Source organism: Suricata suricatta, chromosome 13 (assembly GCF_006229205.1).
Source record: "Suricata suricatta isolate VVHF042 chromosome 13, meerkat_22Aug2017_6uvM2_HiC, whole genome shotgun sequence".
In the NCBI taxonomy this organism is placed as follows: domain Eukaryota; kingdom Metazoa; phylum Chordata; class Mammalia; order Carnivora; family Herpestidae; genus Suricata; species Suricata suricatta.
In genome coordinates this window covers 19,740,487-19,762,188 of record NC_043712.1, presented here as the reverse complement: position 1 = coordinate 19,762,188, position 21,702 = coordinate 19,740,487, and the positions used below count along the sequence as shown (strand labels likewise).

The following is a 21,702-nucleotide window of genomic DNA, read 5'->3' as shown; positions in this document are numbered from 1 at the left end:
ATATGTAGAATTTGAGAAACTGAACAGAAGACCATGGGGGAAAGAGAGGAAAAATACAAACAAGGAGGCAAACCATAAAAGATTCTTAAATACACAGAACAAACTGTGGGTGGATGGGAGGTGAGGGAGAGAGGAAAATGGGTGATGCACATTGAGGAGGGCACTTGTTGGGATGAGCACTGGGTGTTGTATGTAAGCGATGAATCATGGGAATCTATCCCCAAAGCCAAGAGCACACTGTATACATTGTATGTTAGCCAATTTGACAATAAATTATATATTTAAAAAATTAAATTAAGAAATAAACTGTTATTTGTTGTACTTGTTAATTTCTTTAGTGCAAATACTCCCACCATGGCTGGGTTCAAGGTACCAGTGTACATTGGAGTGGGGAGAGTTGTACAGTAGCATATAGATAATAATAAAATATGGTAAAATAATTAGGAATGAGTTTTGAGAATTTATTTTAAATGTTTATTTTTGAGAGAGCTGGAGTGGGGTGGGGGGGAGCTCTGAAGCGAGCTCTGTGCTGACAGCAATGAGTCTGATGTGGGGCCTGAACTCACAAACTATTAGATCATCTGAGCTGAAATCAAGAGTTGGATGCTTAACCAACTGAGCCACCCAGATGCCCGTACGTGATGTAATTTTCATAATGGCTTTTTTTAACAATCAGCTTGCAAAATCCTGAAAATTGAACAATCTTCCCTCACAGGCCTGTGTGAATTGGTTCCAGCACGTCACTGGATTCCCATTATAAATATGCATTTCCTAATATGGGTTGAAGTTTAAAAGAAAAAGATGAAAACTGCTCTAGAGACCCATAATTTTTTCAGGCCTGGGTTTAACTCAGTCTTCAAAATCTCCAGGGATGAGACTATGCTGCATAGTCCCACATGGAACAAACCCACTCCCTTTCTACAGAAATACAAATGCTAAAATTTCAGGAGGTACATTTTTGATCGTTCCTCTGGGTGACGTCTATCTAGAGTTTCTGCTCACCCAGCACTCTTTCTGCTTTTCTTGGGGTGGGGGACCAGGCTCTGATTCTCATCCGGGGAACCACCTACAAAGATCCTTTTTAATAACACATGGAGCTGTACGATGTTGACCTTCTTGCATATTACTCCTACGCCACGCTCTGAAGTCCTCCATGCTTCCCATGCTTGTGCTCCTCAGAGAACAATGCTTTGCTCTTCTTCTCAGGCCTTTGCTTGTTTCGTTCCTTCTGCCTGTAACCCTTCCTTCACTTCCTTTGCTTGGCTAAATCATCCTTCAGTTCGCTTTCTTTGAAAAGTCCTCTCTGACTTCCTTCACCATCTCAGCCCGCCAAGCTCTCCAGACTGAATGAGCCCTTAGTCTGTGTTGCCACAGGTCGACAGGATGGTTCCTCTATTGTCACACTCATCCAATCTCCCACTAGATCATATGCTCCACCTTGTTCACTTCTAGAACCCCAGTGCTCAGTGTAGGGCTCGGCACAAAATAGTGCTTAGCTATTGAATTGAATTTTTTATTATTTTTTAAATTTAATTAATACATTTTTAACAACCTTCCTTCCTTCCTTTCTTCCTTCCTTCCTTTTTCTTTCTAGAGAAAGGGCTGAGAGAGAGAGAGAGAGAGAGAGAGAGAGAGAGAGAGAGAGAGAGAGAGAAAGTGGGGCTTGTGTACACCCAAAGCGAGGCTTGAGCTCACCCAATGTGGGATTCAAACTCATGAACGGTGAGATCATGACTTGAACTGTAGTCAGATGCTTAATGTGTGAGCTACCCACGCACCTGGTTGAACTGAATTTTAATGTGTCAGTAGCCACAGAAGTCTTGGCTCCCCTTTCTGAGCGGGAGGACTGGTATGAAAGATGACGTTCTATAGTGATTCTTAGGCTGGATTTGGATTTCTCCACTGTTTATTTACTGCTTTGGCAACCTGATTCAGTAACAACTTTGAACCTTAGTTGCCTCATCAATAGAAATGTTTGAACTTCCTGGAGGCGGATGATATTTTTTTTTTCTGTTTCTGGCTACCAGTATTTTATGCATTAGTCAATTACACTGCCTCTCTGGTGCAATGATTATTCATGTTTTTTGGTACATTTATATTTTTCTTCCTGATTTGTAAGACTTCTTGATTCATTTTACGTATTTGCCACATATTTCATAAATATTTTAAATTCATTTTTTAATTTAAAAGTTTAAATTGTTTATGGCCATAGACAAGCTTCTATTTTTTTTCAACCATTTTAAAATGTGAAATTCTTCTTAGCCCACATACAGGCACAGTTTGCCAAACTTTGAACTAATATGCTCGTTAAATTTGAATGATCTTTGTATTCCTAGAATGAATACCACTTGATCATGAGTATACTGGCAGCTTTGATTTGCTAATATTTTAGTTAGGAACATTGTGTCTGTATTCATAAATCAGATTGGTCTAGCAGAGATTTCAAACTAGTTATAGGGCAGAGACATTTTATTTGGCCTACAACACATTTTACGAGTTTCTTTTTAAAAAATATTTATTTATTTTGAAAGAGAAAGAGAAAGTGCACACACACACATGAGAGCAAGTAAGGGGCAGAGAGGGAGAGGGAGAATCCCAAGCAGGTGCCTCCCTGTTGGCACGGAGCCCAATGTAGGACTCAAGCTCACACACTGTGAGATCTGTGACCTGAGCTGAAATCAAGGGTCAGTCGATTAACCTACTGAGCCACCCAGGCATCCCATATTTTACAATTTTTTGAATGAATTGCCCATATTAAAAACATTGGTAGATATTAAATGAAAAATTTGAGATTTTTGGCTTTTCCTTTAAAAAATTATAGCAAAACTGGGAGAATGTAGGCCCAGTTTTGTTACATTTGTAATAGAGTGCCTCTATGTATGCTTTGTATTTCACCAATTTCTACTCTTATTTTTTAAAGATATTTTATTTTTAAGTAATCTCTACACTCAATGTGGGGCTTGAACTCACAACCCTGAGTCATGTTCTACTGACTGAGTCAGCCAGGTGTCCATACTCTTATTTTTCTCTTTGACCTTTGGTCTATAGTTTTCTGTTGCTAACCTGGGCTGGTTTTTGTCTTTGCCTAATTTTGCACCTAGCTCTGACAAATCTTCCAGTTCTGAAACAGGTTAAATTATATACATACTAAGTGTTTCTTGAAGATCTTATAGAATTGGCCTCTAACTCTATCTGGGTCTTCTATAATTTTTTCAGATAGAGTTTTGATTTACTTTTGTATTTTATCTATGGTTAGTTATCTATTTACTAAAAATTTCAAATTTTTCTATCAATTTCACTAATTAATAATTTCTAGAAAATCACCCATTTTCCCCTTAGATTTTCAAATTATAGAATAAGGTTTCATTGGTTTTCTCTTATAACTTAAAGAATGATACCTTGATCCTTTATCTTGTATCATGGCTGTCTTTCTCTTTCCTACACTTGTTGACGTGTAGTTTTTTTTGGTATTGCCTGAGTTCTATTTTATTGTTGAATTCTATTTTTTAAAACATAAAATTCAACTTTAACTTAATTATTCCTTTAAAAGTTTTCCATCTGAGGGGTTCCTACATGGCTCAGTTGGTTAAGTGTCTGACTATTGATTTCAGCTCAGGTCATGATCTCATGGTTCATGGGTTTGAGCCCTGAGTAGGGCTCTGTGTTGAGAGCACAGAGCCTGCTTGGGATTCTTTCTCTCCTTGCCCCTCCCCCAGTCTCGTGTGCATACTCTCTCTCTTTCTCAAAATAAATAAACAATAAAATATTTTTTTACCCAAATTAGCTTCTTTCTCTTCTAACTGTTTGAAATGAATCTTTAGGTTTTTTGTTTGTTTTTTTTAATCTTTCTTGTTTTGGACCCCTGAGTGGCTGTCGGTTGAGTGCCAACTTAAGCTCAGGTCATAATCTCCAGGTTCATGGGTTCAAGCCCTGCCTGGGGCTCTGTGCTGACAACTCAGAGCCTGGAGTCTGCTTTGGATTCTATGTCTTCCTCTCTCTCTATCCCTCCCACACTGGTGCTCCCTCTCTCTCTCTCTCAAAAAGAAACATTAAAACTTTTTGTAAAAAAATTTAGAAAGTCTTTCTTGTTTTCTAAATAAAATCATTGAACTTTCAATTCTCTTCTACTGACCTGTTTGTCTTCTTTCTGGTACTACATTATTATAATCTCATTTAACATCTGGTTGTTCTAGTCTCCTTTATTATTATTTTTCAAAAATGTTACGGATATTGGGCTACATGGTATCTCAAATGCACTACGATTCTTTGATAGCTCATGTAAAAATGTACCCAAATAAATCTCTTTCATCCCTTTCCTCTAACCCAAGTGGTCTTTATTCTTCTAGATACAAAATCACACTTTAAAAATGCCTATAATCAATCTGAGTTTGTGAATATGGTGTATTTAAGTGTGTGTGTGTGTGTGTGTGTGCACACGCGCGCACGCTATATGTCTATGCTTGTGTATATGCTTAGGAATCATCTATAGAGTGAAGGGTGTGTTGTATCTATGTGAGGAATGCATGAAGTGTGAGTCTTTGTGTGTGTGGTGTGTACGTGTACATGTATTTGTGTATATGGTGTATTTGTGTACGTGTGTACACAGGAAGTGTTATGGTATGTATGTATGTATGTGTGTAGAGTGTGTGCAATGTGTGCTTGTGCAGTGTCTGTAGTATGCTCATGTGTGTGTGGTGTGTGTGAGGTGTAAGAAAGATACAGCCCAGTGTGCTAGAGGGCTCAGGGCATGCCAGAAAGACAGGCTTGGTCCTAAAACTTCCCCTGCCTTCTTGGGGAAAGCAGGGCCACAACCACAACCCTTTCTGGATGTCCTCCCCCTTTTATCAATGTTTATTTATTTTTGAGAGAGAGAGAGAGAATAAGGTGGGGGGACCCAAGCCGAAGTCGGATGCTCAGCTGACTGAGCCACCCAGGAGCCCCTGGATGTCCCCTTTGGACAGTAGTATGGGTAAATAGGCCCAGTTTCTCCTGCGGTGCCACTGGCCAGGCTCCCACTCACTTCTGTCCTTCCTCTCTTGAGAAAAGAGTGACCTCCCCCTTTAAGAGGAGGCAACGTCCAGTCTTCTACTAAGTAAAAGGGCCTTAGTGTTGATGGTTAAGGTGGTGGAGACGGCGCCACCCAAGGGGTCAGGTCAGGATCAGACTGGCATTGAGTTTTCCCAACAGAACAGGGTAGGTGCTGAGTGGGCCTTTATCCAGAGTGGGGGTGAAGCGCCAGTGTGGGCTTCAGTCTTTGTCCCCAGGCCACATTCATATAGTGCCACGCTGTCCTGCTCTTCTTGGTCCCCCCCTCTTGAGGGTGCACCTGCACTTTGCTCAGTGGTCCCTGGCAGAGCTGTGAAGGGGCCACTGTCACCAGGGACTCATCATCTCCCCTTCCCTGTGGACCTTCTTCTGCCCTGGCTGTAGAACGCCATGCTTTCTAACTCCTACTGGGCAAGAACACCCCATCTCAGGGGGCGTCCTCAGGCTATGCCCATCTCATGCTCCCCTCTTGTTCCTGCAGGTCTGTAACACCGGCAGCCTCGGTGTCCTTTCCGTATCCTGTGACTTGAATCCGAGGTTGCCCATGTTCCCTGGCTGGAAGGAGGGGCAGGGCCAGCACACCACCCTGCACAGAAAGGATGCCTGGACTCAGACTACCCCAACCAGAAGGAGAATCAGGAATGCTCAAGTCCAGGGTGCAGGTGAGTCCATCTGTCACTGGTTGGGCCCAGGGGAGTAGGCTTGCCCCTGCTACGGGCAGTGCTCATGGTGTGGGGGTTGGGTCAAGGGCAGAGCAGGGCTTCACATAATGCCAGGTTTCAAACAATCCACTGGCCTTTACGTGACTCATTTGCACTTTACCACTACTTTGCTGATTTCAGCGTTCTTTCTCTCTAGTTTCTGCTCCCTACTGGTAGCCAGCTGGCCCTGTGGCCTCAAGTTTCCTTACCTGCCTCAAGAAGGCAAGTCTGCAACCTGCCTTTGGTGTTGACCATGGACAGGCATGGAGGCCAAAGAACAGAGGGAGGATGGCCTTTCAGGCAGGCCTGGGTTCAAATTTCAGGTCTGCCAACCTTGAACAAGTCACCTACCCTCTCTGCCTGAGGTTCAGATGTATCGTTGGCAGAGTAGAGCTACTACTTCCTAGGATTTCTGTGAAGATGAAATGAGATGATGCATGTAAACTGCCCCGCTCAGCCCCTGGTGCCTGGTATTCCATACATACATGTCTTCTCCCCGCTTTCTCTCGGGCGTCCTCCAATCGTGTCTTGAGTGGATCCCCTAGCCACAGCTATCCATCTGGCAATTTCCAACACCTCCCATTTTTAGGTTTACATGAGACCAGCAGCTTTCCCTCCTATTGCAGCAACAGTCAGAGATTTATGGAGCAGATGTCTTAGTGTGAAACTGTTCCCAGGAGGTGTTCCGTGAATGTTTGCTGACAAAGTGGTGCAGGGTCTGACCTTCCTTCCAGCTCTTCCTCCTGCTACCCGACTCTGGAGATGGAAAGCGCCTACCCTCTGTGCATACTGTGTGTTTCTGTCCCCTAGATACTGGGGACCTGTGCGCCTGTTCCGGGGCGCCAGGCTGCAGATGGGGGACTGTGAGGCTGGCTGGAGCAAGCCGCTTTGGTTTGGACCTGTGCCAGGCTGCTCTCAGCCAAGAGGAGGCTCAAGGGGTAGATGGGGCAGAGTTTGGGAAAAGGCGGCTCCAAGAATGGAGAACACTTTTCCAAACCCCACTGCGTCGGGCGACGGGGATGCTCCTTTCCCCTTGCTTGGGTCCGGTGATTACAGGCCTGAGCTTCAAAGCATGTTACAAACCTGGCTAATTGCCGGCCTGGGGGAGCTGGGCGAGCAGGCCAAGCCCGCCTGCGTGGACACGCCAGGGGCCGCGGGCCTCTCATGGGGCTGACACTTCAGCCCGGAGCGGTCCTGGAGCCAGGAGCCCTGGTGTGGCCGCCCAGTCCTGCTGGCTCCTCGCGGAGGACTGCCGTGGGGAGCTCGGAGGACGGCCACCCCGGCTGCACCTGTGGCCGCTGCCCTCGCTGTCGCGGTGCTAGCGCCGCCTCCCCTGGGGCCGGCGTCCGATCGGTCAGGTGGAAACCTCCCCATTCAAACTTGCGCGGGCCAATCAGCGCCCGGCGCGCCGGCCCATTCAAACGCGCAGCCGGCCAGCCGCTCCCGCCTCGGGGACTCCGGCGCTGGGCGAGGGCGGGTGAACCTGCTGCCTCGGTAACTGGGGAGCAACACAGACGCCTCCGGTTCCAGGCGCTCTCCTGGCAGGCGGAGGCAGGATCGCCATGGAGCGCTCCCTGCACCGCGTCTCCCTCGGGAGCCGGCGTGCCCATCCGGACCTGTCCTTCTACCTCACCACCTTCGGTAAGTGCCCGGGACGATGGCTGCCTGGGCTGTTTCGCCCTGCGCCCAGCGCCCAGAAAGGTCCCCACCCCACCCTCCCGCCCCGCCGTGATAGGTGAGTCTGGCTGCAGCGGGTACCTCCTCTGGCCCCTTCCTCCTCTAGGTGCCCAGGAAGGGCTCAGAGCACACAGGCCCAGGCTGAGCAAACTCCCGGGCACCACCTGCTGCCCAGCCAGTGGTGCCAAGTGCTGCTAGCACCGCGACAGCGAGGTTGTGCCTCGCTTGGCTCATCTTTCAGAGACCCGGTTTGCTCCACTAGAGTTTCCCATTCGCCAACAGCTCAGGGTTAAATCAGGGTCTTGTTACTCCATCTCAAGGTCTCCTCCATCCTCTTCCCTTTGGTTCAGGGACAGGACAGGTGCCAGGTCCTCCCTGGGGCCTTGGCTCCTTGTGGGCTCGCCTTGGAAGCTGCAGTGTGACTGCTCCAGTGGATGTCAGACCCGAAGCAGAAGGGAGAATTCTCTTCCTCCGGAGTGACCCGGCTCTCAGGAGAGTCACTGGGCTGCCCTGGGGGGCTTGAGGCAGAAAAAAATAGGCAGCAGGCCCCTGCCCCCAACCCCCTAGCTGGCAGGACTGGGTTCCTCCAAATAACAGTGGGGCAGCAGTGCCCCAACAGGTTGGGCAAATCCAGCTTTCCAGGTAGTCCCAAGAGAGGTAACACAGCCCTTCACAGCTCTACGTTTCCTCACGGGTTCTGTGGAGAGTGGATATCTTTGGGTGATATTTCCTCTGTGGAGACTTGAGATCCAGAGAGAGGAAGGTCTCTCAGTGAGCCAGACCGGTGCCTGAGCCCAAGCCTTCGGAGACAGCTTGTCCAGCACTTTCTAAGTTTTCTTCATAAAGGTTGGGGTGGTTACTGCAACATACTGGACTTTTGCCAGGTTTCATAAAAAGAACACCCTGGGGCTCGGGTCCCCCTGGGGTTCTGGCTCGCTTAGTCTCAGGCTTACACACCTGGTTCCTTACAAACTACCTTTTTCTCTAGAGGCAGAGGGAATGAGAGAAAAGCAGTGGCTTTGCCCCTAGATCAGGCCTGTGATCTGGCGTCCTGGAACTTGTGAGTCTGGTGGGTGGAGAGAACAATGCGGGTAATGAAAGAGCCGCCACCTGTCGAGCCCTTACCATGCGCCGTGCCTTGCGTCAAGGGCTTTGTCTCATTGAATCCCCCCAAGTCCCACAAACCCCACTGGGATATGGGAGTCTACCAGACCAGGGAGGTTTCCGGGATGACCTGAATTCGCGGAACGGGGGTCGTCAGGAAAGTGTCAAGGAGCTGGGAGGCTCTGTTATCTTAGCTGTGTGCTGATTTAAAAGTAAAAATATATTTCAATGTGTTTTTTTTTTCACCTTCCTATCACTGTATGACGGTTTCACTGCTGAAAACTTAGCGAAAAGAACCGAGTGAAAAATCAGCTGCACTCTGATTCCTTAGAAAAGACCTTTGTGGGTTACCATTTTGGCTTCTATCCTTCCAGACGTGTGTGCATGTGCACGTGTGTGTGTGTGTGTGTGTAGGGATGTGTTTAATTTTAAAAGAATTGGACACCATATTGTATATATGGTCTTATAATCCATTTCTTTTCCTTACCAGTACAGTGTGACTATTTCCTAGCATTAGTCTATAGTCTTCTATTGAATTAATCATCCTGACAGATCTGGGAAGTCAGGGAGTGTCCAGACCAGCGGGGAGTGGACCCCCCCACCCAGCCGTGGCCTCAGGGCTGGGTCGGATGGTTATCTGGAAAAGTTTCTCCTAGAACGAGTGACTGCGACCTGAGTGTACAGCAGCAGGCAGGAACCTCGGAGGCTGGAGAGCCACCTGCTCTTAATGTACGCCGTCTCCTCTCAGATCTCTCTGAGGACACAGATCGACACTGGAAAGTTCTCTCCTGCTTCCTGCTTAAATTCTGTTTCCTTGGCAGGCACTGCCCCTCTTTCAGCCTGCTGATTTTCTTCGTAGATGGAGTGATCTCTGCTTGTCTGCTCATGAACTGAGATCCATATCAGGGGTTCCCAGACCTGGTCACTTATCAGAAGCACCTGGCGAGCCTGTTAAAAACACAGATTCCTGGGATCTTCATAGGTCGAGGGTGGAGCCTGAAAATCTGTAATTTTAAGAAGCCACAGAAGTCTTTTAAATCTTTAAACAGGTTTGGAAGCTGGGGATTAATCAGCTGGGTAGCCAGCGTGAACTCTCTTAACAGGAAGGTCTTGGCTAAGTTTTCCTTGGTTCCCTGGCTCTTTCCCAGCATGGCAGGCAGTCCTGGCCTTGAGCGGTGGGCTTTGCCCTGGGAGAACCAGATGCAGGCGCTGCCCTGCCGATGGTTGCCTGAACACAAACATTTGAAGGGAGCTAATTTTCCAGGATCTCTGGAATTGTAATTTTTAAATGTTTATTTATTTTTTTTGGTGGGGGGGAGGGTGAGAGAGAGAGAGCGAGAGAGAGTGAGCGAGAGAGAGAACAAGCTGGGGAGGGGGGCAGAGAGAGAGGGAGGGAAAAATCCCAAGCAGGCTCTGCATGGCCAGTGCCGAGCCTGATGTGGGGCTCGACCTGACGAACTATGAGATCATGAGCTGCGCTGCAACCAAGAGTCATATACGTAACAGACTGAGCCACTCAGGTGCCCCTGGGATCTCTGGAGTTATAAACAGATAAGATTGTTTTCACCAAAATTCCTTCCAGGGAGAGTAGTGTATAGTCCGTGGTAAGGTTTATGTAGTGTGTGTGTGTGTGTGTGTGTGTGTGTGTGTGTGTGCCCACGCGTGTGCACATGGGTACAGAGCCTTGTCCCTCAATGAGAGGCATGTTTGAGTAACATGAGTTGACCGTACACTGTCTTCCAAGGAGCTGCTCTGGCTTCAGGAGAGGGGAGTGTGTGTATAAACTGGGCCCAGAACCCAGCTCCTCCAGAGATGACAAACGCACGTTTTGTAGAACAGTCCCCAGCTAGTGCTCAGCGCATCAGGCTGTGTCTGTGAGGCCCTGAGCTGGAGGCTGCTGCCGGGCCCTGCCAGCTGCCCCTGGCTTGAAATGTTGCCCTCAGCCTGGGACACACGGCTCCTGGACTTGCTGGGAAGCCCTCCAACTACTTCTCCGGGGCCCATCATTTGCTGGTTGGGGGCCTCAGCGTTTGTTGGCTCTTCTGTCATACTGGCTCCTTTTGCTTGGGAGTGTTCAGTTTCTGGCCTGTCCTCTTTTCTGATTCTTTTTTTTATTAAAAAAATTTTTTTTATGTCTTTATTTTGAGAGACAGAGACAGAGAGGGAGAGAGGGAGACAAAGAATCCAAAGCAGGCTCCCGGCTCTGAGTTGTCAGCATAAAGTCTGACGCGGGGCTCGAACCCACAAACCATGAAATCATGACCTGAGCCGAAGTTGGACACTTAACCGACTGAGCCACCCAGGTGCCCCCTCTTTTCCAATTCTATTCTATTTTTTTTTAAATTAAGAATCTATTTGAGAGGGAGAGAGAGAGAGAGAGAGAGAGAGAGAGAGAGAGAGAGAATTCTAAGCAGGCTCCATGCTCAATATGCCTGACATGAGGCTTGATCCCATGACCCTGGGATCATGACCTGAGCTGAAATCAAGAGTCTGACTGTCAACCAACTGAGCCACCAATGCACCCCTCTGCTCAATTTTAAAATTTAATTTTAATTTTTAAAAATATTTATTGGGGCCCCTGGGTGACTCAGTTGTTTAAGCGTCCAGCTTCAGTTCAGGTCATGATCTCACAGTTTGTGGGTTCCAGCCCTGCATTGGGCTCTGTGCTGACAGCTAGCTCGGAGCCTGGAACCTGCTTCAGATTCTGTGTCTCCCTTTGTCTCTGACCCACTCCTGCTTGCACTGTCTCTGTTTCTCAAAAAATAAATAAAAAACATAAAAAAAATTAAAAAATATTTATTTTTTAGAGGGAGAGAGCGAGCATGAGTGAGTGCGGGGGAGGGGCAGAGAGAGAGGGAGACACAGAATCCAAAGCAGGCTCCAGGCTCTGAGCTGTCAGCACAGACCTCCACAGGGGCCTCGAACTTGCAAAGTGTGAGATTGTGACCTGAGCCAAAGTCAGACACTTAACCGACTGAGCCACCCAGGAGCCCCATTTTTTAAAAAATTTTTTTTATTATGAAATATAACACACACGTAGGAAAGCATTCCCCCAAATTCCTCCAGTGACTTATCACAAAGCTAAAACCTGTGTAACTTTCATGAGAGTCAAGATTGCTGATATCCAGTTTGACATGTAGTTGTTTTTTCTTTTTTTTCTTCTGAGGATGAATTTTAAAAAAGATTTTACTTAATTTATTTTTAAAACTTACATCCAAGTTAGTTAGCATATAGTGTAACAATGATTTCGGGAGTAGATTCCGTAATGCCCCTTACGCATTTAGCCTGTCCCCTCTCTCACAACCCCTCCAGCAACCCTTGTTTGTTCTCCATACTTAAGAGTCTCTTATGTTTTTGTCGGCCTCCCTGTTTTTTATATTATTTTTGCTTCCCTTCCCTTATGTTCATCTGTTTTGTATCTTAAAGCACTCATATGAGTGAGGCCATATGATATTTGTCTTTCTCTGACTAATTTCACTTAGCATGATACCCTCTTGTTCCATCCATGTCGTTGCAAATGGCAAGATTTCATTCTTTTTGATCGCCGAGTAATACTCCATTGTGTATATACGCCACATCTTCTTGATCCGTTTATCCATCGATGGACACAGGGCTCTCTCCATACTTTGGCTATTGTTGATAGCACAGCTATAAGCATTGGGGTGCATGTCTCCCTTGGATACATACCTAGTAGTGCAATTGCTGGGTTGTAGGGTAGTTCTATTTTTAATTTCTTGAGGAACCTCCATACTGCTTTCCAGAGTGGCCTCACCAGTTTGATTCCCACCAGCAGTGTAAAAGAGATCCTCTTTCTCCGCATCCTCACCAACATCTGTTGTTGCCTGAGACATGTAGTTTTTTTCTTTGTCACTCAGCTCAAAATAGTTTCTAATTTTCATAGTCCTACTTTCTCAAGTCTTTAGATTATTTGGAAGCATATTTCTTAATTTACAAATTTTGGGGATTTTCTGGTAATATTTTTATTCTTTTTTGTTTTATTATGTATGTATGTATGTATGTATGTATGTATTTGAGAGCGAGCTAGTGAGCCGGGGAGAGTGGCAGAAGGAGAGAGAGAGAGAATCTCAAGCAGGCTCCACACTCAGTGCAGAGCCCGATAGAAGGCTCGATCCCATGACCATGGGATCATGAACTTAGGTGAAAGCAAGAGTCAGACGCTCAGCCAACTCAAGTGCCCCTCTTTTTCTTTATTCTACGTTTTGGTCCGAGAATATACTCTGCATCTTTTCAGTTCTTTGGTGGCTCAGGATATAGTCAGTTTTTATAAATATTCTTTGTGTACTTGTGAGATGCCTGGGTGGCTCAGTAGGTTAAGCATCCAACTTCAGCTCAGGTCAGGATCTTGTGGTTCATGAGTTTGAGCCCCCACATCAGGCTCTGTGCTGACAGTTTACAGCCTGGAACCTGCTTCGGATTCTGTCTCTGTCTGTCTCTCTCTCTCTCTCTCTGCCCCTACCCCTGCTCATGTTCATGCTCTGTCTCTTTCTCTCTCTCTCAAAAATAAATAAATACTAAAAAAGAAAAAAACTCTGCAGTAGTTGGACGTAGTATTTTTGTATGTATCAGGTTTAGGTCAAGTTTGCTAATTATGTTGTTCAGACATTCTTTTTTAAAAATTTTCAACATTTATTTATTTTTGGGAGATGGAGAGAGACAGCATGAGCAGGGGAGGGTCAGAGAGAGAGGGACACACAGAATCTGAAGCAGGCTTTAGGCTCTGAGCTATCAGCACAGAGCTCAATGCAGGGCTCGAACCCACGAACCTTGAGATCATGACCTGAGCTGAAGTTGGACGCTTAACCAACTGAGTCACCCAGGCACCTGTTGTTCAAATATTCTACATCCTTCTGATATTTCTCCCCCATTTGTTCTATCAGTTACCAAGAGAGGTGTATTAAAATTCCTACTATGATTGTACATTTGTCTGACATTATAGTTGTCAGTTTTTTCTTTACATACTTTGAAGCAATACTAAGAGCATACACATTTAGAATTATTCTCTTAGTAATGAACTGAAACTTTAATTATTACGCAGCCTACTCTTTATTTTTAGTGGAGATAAAGTCTACTTTTCCTGACATTAACATGTCTGCCCAGCTTTCTTCTGGTGAACACTGAGTTGCCTGGTGTACCCTTTTCCATCTTATTTCTGTTGGTCTTTCTGTTTCTTTCTTTCTTTCTTTTCTTTTAATGTGCATTTACTTTTGAGAGCACGAGTTGGAGACAGGCAGAAAGGGAGACAGAGGATACAAGGCAAGCTCTATGCTGACAGCCGCGAGCTGGACGCGGGGCTTGAACCCACCAACCATGAGATCATGACCTGAACTGAAGCCAGACGCTCAACCAACTGAGCCACCCAGGAGCCCCAGTCTTTCTCTTTACATTCTAAGTGGGCTGCTTCTCTTATAAATAGCAGGCACAGAGTTGTTATTTTGCTTCTTAGTGCAGCCCTAGGATGGTATCTTCCTGCAAAAAGATCTCTATTTGCTTCTGCCAGGCACTTGAGGTGACTAGTGATCTGGGATAGTTGTAACGTTAGGGGGTGGGATTATGTGAGGTTGAGCTTCAATGCCTCAGGAACTGTGTCTTGTCACGGTTCACTTGTTCCTGAGGAGCAATGCTTAAGGGTTCTGACCCAAAAGATCGGAGCTCAGAAGGACCCCACTCTTGACAACTCCTGTTCCTCTCACCCCATGAGGCAGACAGCAACTCTGCTCAGCCTCTCGGCCTTTCCGTCATCTCTCTGGAATTTGAAAACACCCCGAGGAGAGAATTAGTCCAGGCAAACATTAAACTTCATTCCGTGGACCTCCGTGATCCCTGAGCCTGCTCTGTAGTTCCTCTCTGTCTTCTTGCATCTCCAAGAAGCTGCTTTTAAATATTTTCTCCAGCTTTTCTAGATTTTTCCTTAGTGGGTGTGTCATCCCAGAAATAGAAGCCCCCTACATGTGTTTCCTAATGTTTCTGAGTCCTTTTTACTCTTTTCATCTTCTCCCCCTCCCTCCCTTCCCCCCTCCCTCCCACCTTTCCCTTCCTCTATTCCTTCCCTCCCTTCCTTCCTCCTTCCTTCCTCCTTCCTTCCTCCTCCCTTCCTTCCCTCCATCCTTCCCTTCGTCACATCAGCGGGAGTGATTTCTGTTTGCCAGGTGCACGTTAGTTCTCGGTTATACAAGAGCCTTCTCAGAGCTGCATTATTATTATTCTTTCCATTGTGCAGATGAGCAAACTGCAGATGTAGTAATTAAAGATCATCAGTGGTGGAACTAGGACCCAAGCGGGGTCTTCCTCCAAAACCTGTGCTTTGCTCATAGTTCCTTCTGGGCTTCCTCTCTTGTGTTTGCCAAATGAGGCTTGTTCTGCTGGAAAACTTTGATAGTGAAAAAAAAAAGAACACAATTGTGGGGCACCTGGGGGGTGTAGTCAGTAGAGTGTCTGGCTTTTGATTTCGGCTCAGGTCCTGGTCTCATAGCTTATGAGATCAAACCTTACATTGGGCTCTGCTCTGGTAGGGTGGAGCCTGCTGGGGATTCTCTCTCTCTCTCTCTCTCTCTCTCTCTCTCTCTGCCCCTCCCCTTTCCAAATAAATAAACTTAAAAAAAAAGAACACAACTTTAAAATAATGAAAAGAAATTATTGACTTCATTGTGCGGCTTAATGCCATCAGCGAGGATATAACAGATGCTCATCATTACAAAACAACATTTTTAAGTATAGAGAAAATGCCTGTAATATAAAATAGATAAGGGCAGGGAGTAATTTATACAATGTGGTGAGACTGGCAATTTTGGAATTAAAATCATTATAATAAAATCTAAAGGAAAATAGTGAAAGGCAGAATAATGAGCATTTTCTCTCATTATGTATGGTATTGTACACGAATGTGTATGAAAGAAAACCATTTGCTCTGTAGGTGAAGCATTTTCATGAATAGGCTGGGCTGTCCTTGGGTTAACTTGGGACAATTCCAGATTTTGCACTTTAATGGGTCATGAGCATGGCTTCAGTCTTTCATATTATTTACTGAGAAAACCAAGGACCTCAGGAATGGAAGGACTTTTGTTTTCTTAGTCATAATACACTGATTTATCTTGGAAATGTAGTTTCTTAACAAATTTAATTTTTATTTTTTTTAATGTTTATTTATTTTTGTGAGAGTGTGTGCGAGCAGGGGATGGGCAGAGAGAGATTGGGGGACGGAGAATCTGAGGCAGGCTCTGAGCTGACAGCAGTGAGCGGGATGCAGGGCTAGAACTCATGAACTGTGAGACCAGGACATGAGCCGAAATTGGATGTGCAACTGACTGGCCTCCCAGATGCCCCTCTTAATAATTTTTAAAGTTGAAAAATGGCCTCAGCATTGAGATCAGGTGTGTGTCACCCAACTGTGGAGGTAATCTGGATATGTATTAATTACCTACTGCTTCATGACAAAGTACCCCAATATCTATTGCTTACAAAAACCCAAACATTCATTATCTCCCTGTTTCTGAGAGTCAGGACTTTGGGAATGGCTTTGCTGGGTGGTTTTTGCTCAGGGCCTCTCACAGGCATTGCTGTCAAGATGTTAGCCGAGGTGTGCTGGCCAGAGCCATCAATTCCTGGAAGGAAAAACAGCTGGGGACACCCAATTAATGTCAGGTCTCACAGGACGTGGAGAGTCAGAGGAAAAGGGTTGGACTGGCCCCTCATCATCTTTATGCCACCATAGTCCTCTGTTCCCTTCTGCTGGCAGGCACCAGCTGAAGCCAGGCCGTTTCCAGAATGGAATTCAAGATTCCCCCTCTGCATAAGAACAGATGCTTGAAATGCTCCACAGGGCTGCATGCCCAGAGCTGGGGGGCTCCCATTTCCCCATCACCCCCGCAGCCTACCATTTCTCCTCTCAGGGGCTGACAGGGAGATGGGTAACCATGCATAACCCTCTCTGAGCCTCCATCAGGCTGCCGTGTGGGTCACACATCCCAAGGTCACAGAGAGAGGGGTGCCTGGCAGCCCTCCCGCTCGCCTGCACACACAGCTTGAGGTGCAGACTTGTCCCTACAGATGGAGGGGAAACCTGTGAGTGTTGGTGGCTGCATTTCTGCAGCCTCTCTGGGGCCCATCACTACCGCCTTTCACAGGCAGAGTTGGTGCCCAACTGCAGCCCATGGGAGTCCGGGCTGTGCCCTCCTCAGGTCCTCCAGACACCCCAGTGAGGATGGCTTCAGGCCCTTTAGCCTGAACATTCCTGGGCACAGTCAAAGGGCACTCTCTGATCCTGGGAGGAAAGTGGGAATATTGATAAGATCAGAGATTTGGGGGGCTGAAAGGGAAATGGGTTTATGTTTATTTATTTATTTTGAGAGAAAGAGAGAGTGAGAAAGTGTGAGCAGGGGAGAGGTAGAGAGAGAATCCCAAGAAGGCTCCATGCTGTCAGCACAGAATCGGACATGGGACTTGAACCCACGAACTGTGAGATCATGCCCTGAGCCGAAACTGAGAGTTTGACCAACTCTTAGTTAACCAACTAAGCCACCCAGGAGCCCTTTGACTTCCTCTTTACCCAGGGGTTTATTTCTTGTCTTTTTAAAATTTTTAATATTTATTTGAGAGAGAGAGAGAGAGAGAGAGGGCGGGCAGGAGTGGGGGAGGGGCAGAGAGAGAGAGGGAGACCCAGAATCTGAAGCAGGGTCTAGGCTTTGAGCTGTCTGTGCAGAGCCCAAAGTGGGGCTCAAACCCATGAACTATGAGATCATGACCTGAGCCAAAGTTGGACGTTTAACAGACTGAACCTCCCAGGCCCCCCGGCCCCTTGCCCCCAGTGGTTTATTTCTTTAGACTTGGGGATGTTTCTTTGCGTCCTGCCCTCTTTTTGGCTTCCTCTTGGCTTCTTAAGCAAAGCTGTGGCGCCTTGTCCTGTGCCTGATGGCCCTCTCTGCTCCCGAACCCCAGGGTTGCACTGACGGATGCAGTGGTATACACTGATGGTTCCAGAAGACTGGCTCGGTGTGCAGGCAAGAGTTCTGGAGTTGGGCAGATTCTGCTCTTCCATTCTGACCTGCCTTACCCTGGTTACTCTTGCCCAGGGCAAGTCATCTTCCATATCTGGGCATGACTGTTCTGCCTTCCAGTTGAGGAGGCTGGGTAAGATGACTTCAGGGCCCTTGAGACTCAATCATTTGGTGGAACGGGCTAAGGGGAGAGGCAGAGGGGACAGGCATGGCCACGTGGGGGAGGGGTGTCTCATTCTTGATTTTGCCCTGATCAGTGAGCCCAAGGACAGGCTGAGGGAGGGCGTGTCCTGTGCTGGTCACCGGAGCCCGGTCTGCTGGGCTTGGTTTCTCTGCTGTAAGAGGGTACAGAGCTCGTAGCTCCTTCCCGAGGAGACCTATATGGCAAGATCTGGAAGGGGAGCTGCACGGACTCCTCTGATGTCCGAGTCAGACTTTGCTCTAGGGCTGTCCTGTGCTCCAGCTCTACTCTTGGCCTTGCCGGTGCCCCTGTGCTAGCCACTAGGCTGTGACTTCCCTGAGGGCGGGCACTGGGCCATTCAGATCTTCCTGACTCAGGGCCCCTACAGGTGCCTGGCAGCTGTTTGTCAATGGACTTAACGAGCACCTGTGTTAGGAGATTTCTCCATCCTGGTTTCTGTGAGACGGTCATCCATAGGTGATGGTGGTGTGCAGCTCAGTGATTCTTACAACTCCGGAAAGCCAAGCATGCGTGGGCCAAAGCCGGCTTTGCACTGGTAATCATTTCAGAAAAAAATGTTTGGTGTTGGGTTAATGAGATCCGATCTGTGACTGCTGGTCATTTTTGTCTGTTTCAAAACCTTCTACCCCACACTGGATCTGGCCCAGTTTCTGAGATTTCTCAGCCCCACAGAGCCCCAGAGTGGTAATTGCTCAGATCTTGAGCTAATAACACCATAGATTCTCTTGGCGCCTCTCACCTCCTCACCCTCCAGCAGTATCTGATCCGTACACAGCTTGGCGAGTGCAGTGATTGCTGTTATTAGCTCCACCTCACTACCGGGGACAATGTGGCCCTCAGAGAGAGGAGGCTAAGTCTGGGCTGGACCAGAGCAGGTCTCCAGGCTTCTGAGATCCGTGTCCTGGGCAGGAGAGCAGCAGGAATTTCTGACGGGTGACAGAGCTGGTCAGGGGTTTGCTTGAGCCTGGATTGCTTGGGCCTACAGTTCCAGCACCCTAAAGTGCAAGGAGCAAGTGGTTTCCAGGTCACAGTGGTCGGGGACCTGCTGCACAATTTCTCTGCTTTCTGTTTCCTGAACTGTGCCTGGCCTTCCTCCAAAGCACAAGCCCCAGCCACAGTCCCGGTGTCACGGGGCGTGTCCGGAGATGAGCAGTTGGGATGTTGGGGGGCATCAGTGCGCCACAAGGAGCGGTGGAAGGGCTTTAGGCTCTAGATCTAGAGGAGAGGGCCCAGAGACTGACAGCCGAAGTGTGGCTGGGCAATGAAAGTCACTGCGAGGCCACTTCTGGTTCAACATGAGATGGAGCACTGAACCAGCAGAGTTAAAAAGGGCTCCCAGGGGCGCCTGGGTGGCTCAGTAGGTTAAGCCTCTGGCTTCAGCTCAGGTCAGATCTCACGTTCGTGGGTTTGAGCCCCGTGTCAGGCTCTGTGCTAACAGCTAGCTCAGAGCCTGGAGCCTGCTTCCAGTTCTGTGTCTCCTTCTCTCTCTGACCCTCCCCCTCTCATGCTCTGTCTCTCCTGTATCAAAAATTAAATAAATAAAACATTAAAAAAATTAAAAATAAATAAATAAATAAATAAAAAGGGCTCCCATTATAGGAAGCGAGCTCCCCATCACCAGAGGGCATCAAGCAGAGGCCGACTGTGCGACAGGGTTGTCATGGATGCAAGGGCTTCCTGGTTGATGTGTGAGGTTGCTGCATGCTGGCAGGCCCTGCTAAATCCTCCTGGCCTCCCCGGTGTGTGTCCGCCGGGTGGACTGAGTTCAGTGGCTTCTCGAGGTTCCAGGAGGAGTCTACTGGCCTGGGGAACATTTTCAGCATGTCATGGGTGGGGGGACGAGGAGTATGGTCCTTCTCTCCTCAGTCCATGCTGACGGGCTGCTGGGCATCTTTGAGAACGATGTTTTATTGTGTTTCTATATTGTCTTTAAAAAAAATTAGAAAAGCTGGGGGAAAAACCAACTCCTAATTCTTCACTGCTTTCCATTGCCAGCCTTTCTGTTATGTTCACATCTCCCCCTCCCTCCCTCTCTGCCTCCCTTCTCCTCTTCCCTGCTTCCCTTTTCTCTTTGTTCCCTCTTCTTATTTTTAATTATAGAAATGCGACCGTTCATATAATCTGTATTGTAGAGGCAACAATAGTGATAGATTTAAATTCCTCCTTTTATTTATTTATTAAAAATTTTTTTAACATTTATTCATTTTTGAGAGACAGAGACAGAGTGTGGGTGGGGGAGGAGCAGAGAGAGAGGGAGACACAGAATCCAAAGCAGGCTCCAGGCTCTGAGCTGTCAGCACAGAGCCCGACGTGGGAGATCATGACCTGAGCCGAAGTTGGATGCTTAACCGACTGAGCTGCTCAGGTGCCACAGATTTAAATTTCTCTTGATTTTTCTCCCTCCAATTCTGTCTCTTCCCTAGAAGTGATCCCTGTTTTTCATTTGGCATCGTTTCAGACACACACACACACACACACACACACACACACACACACACACACCCCTATGCCATCTGTACTGTTCTGCAATTTGCTTATTCCTCTTAGAAACTTATCACAACAATGTTCCCATGCTGGGAAATACAGAACCCCCCATTTTTTTTAATAACAGCCGCTCCTATTCTATAGCACAGCTAGAAGTGGCTTATTTAACATTTTCATGTTCATGGACATTTCAGATATTTCCGATTTGTCCTTATTTTAAACAGTGCTGGACTGCCAGCTCATGTGTGTGAGTGTTTTTGTCTCTGATAGTCACACTGCCATCTACACTTTCAACAGGGCACGAGACTACGTTTTCTTGCATTTTTAGCCAACATTTTACATGATCTGTCTTTTATTTTTTTATTTAATTTTTAAAAAAGATTTTATTTTTGCAGGTGCCTGGATGGCTCAGTTGGCTGAACATTTGGACTCTTGGTTTTGCTCAGGTCATGATCCCAGGGTTGTGGGATGAAGCCCTGTGTCAGGCTCTGTGCAGAGCATGGAACCTATTTAAGATTCTCTCTCTCTCTCTCTCTCTCTCTCTCTCTCTCATCTTCTATCTTGTCTCCCTCTCATGCATGCTCTCTCTGTCTCTAAAAAAAAAAAGAGATTGAAAAATGTTTTTTCAGGTTAAAAAAAGATTTTATTTTTAAGTAATCTCTACACCCAACATGGGGTTTGAACTCACAACCCTGAGATCAGGTGTTGCATGCTCCCCCAGCTGAACTAGCCAGGCGCCCCAACATTATCTGCCTTTTAAATGACCTGCTGTATGAGAAAGAATGAAATCTGGCCATTTGTAGCAACATGGAATGACTTGAGGGTGTCATGCTAAATGAAATAAGTCAGGCAGAGATGGACAGATACCATATGTTTTCAGTTATAAGTGGAACAGGTGAAACTTAACAGAGGACCATGTGGGAGGGGACGGGGGAAATAGTTGGGGAGAGGGAGGGAGGCAAACCATGAGAGACTCTTGAATACTGAGAACAAACTGAGGGCTGAAGGGGGAGGGGGAGAGAGGAAAGGGGGTGATGGGCATGGAGGAGGGCCCTTGTGGGGATGAGCACTGGGTGTTATATGGAAACCAACTTGACAATAAACTATAAAAGAAAAAAAAATAAATGACCTGCCGAGCAGATTGATGGGAGAGGGTATTTTGTTAATTTGCATGTCCCAGATCTCTGTGAGGCTGAGCAACTTCTATATGTTTATTGGCCGTTTTGTCTTCTCTGAATTTCCAGATCATGACCTTCTGTCTCTTTTTCTATGGTATTGTCCCATAACCTTGTTTATGATATCCTTAATTGTAATGGACATTTAAAGATTATATGGAGTCAGAGTTATCTATCTTTTCCCTTGTTGTCTCTGCATTTTGTCTCTGCATTTTGTCTCTTGCCTAAGAGGGCCTTCTCCAGGTTTATAGACAGGTTCAGAGGCTCTTCGATGCGCTCTAGTCCAGGGCTCCTCAGCCTTT

General features: G+C 46.8%; 1 protein-coding gene across 1 annotated transcript in view; it reads left to right on the top strand.

The window, feature by feature from the left end:
• Positions 1 to 7,309: 7,309 nt before the first annotated feature.
• RGS3 (regulator of G protein signaling 3) overlaps positions 7,310 to 21,702 on the top strand; it is a 121,154-nt gene continuing 106,761 nt past the window's right edge. The window contains exon 1 of the mRNA XM_029919838.1: positions 7,310 to 7,388. Within this exon, the coding sequence (XP_029775698.1) occupies positions 7,310 to 7,388 (79 nt within the window). The remainder of the gene's footprint in view (positions 7,389 to 21,702) is intronic.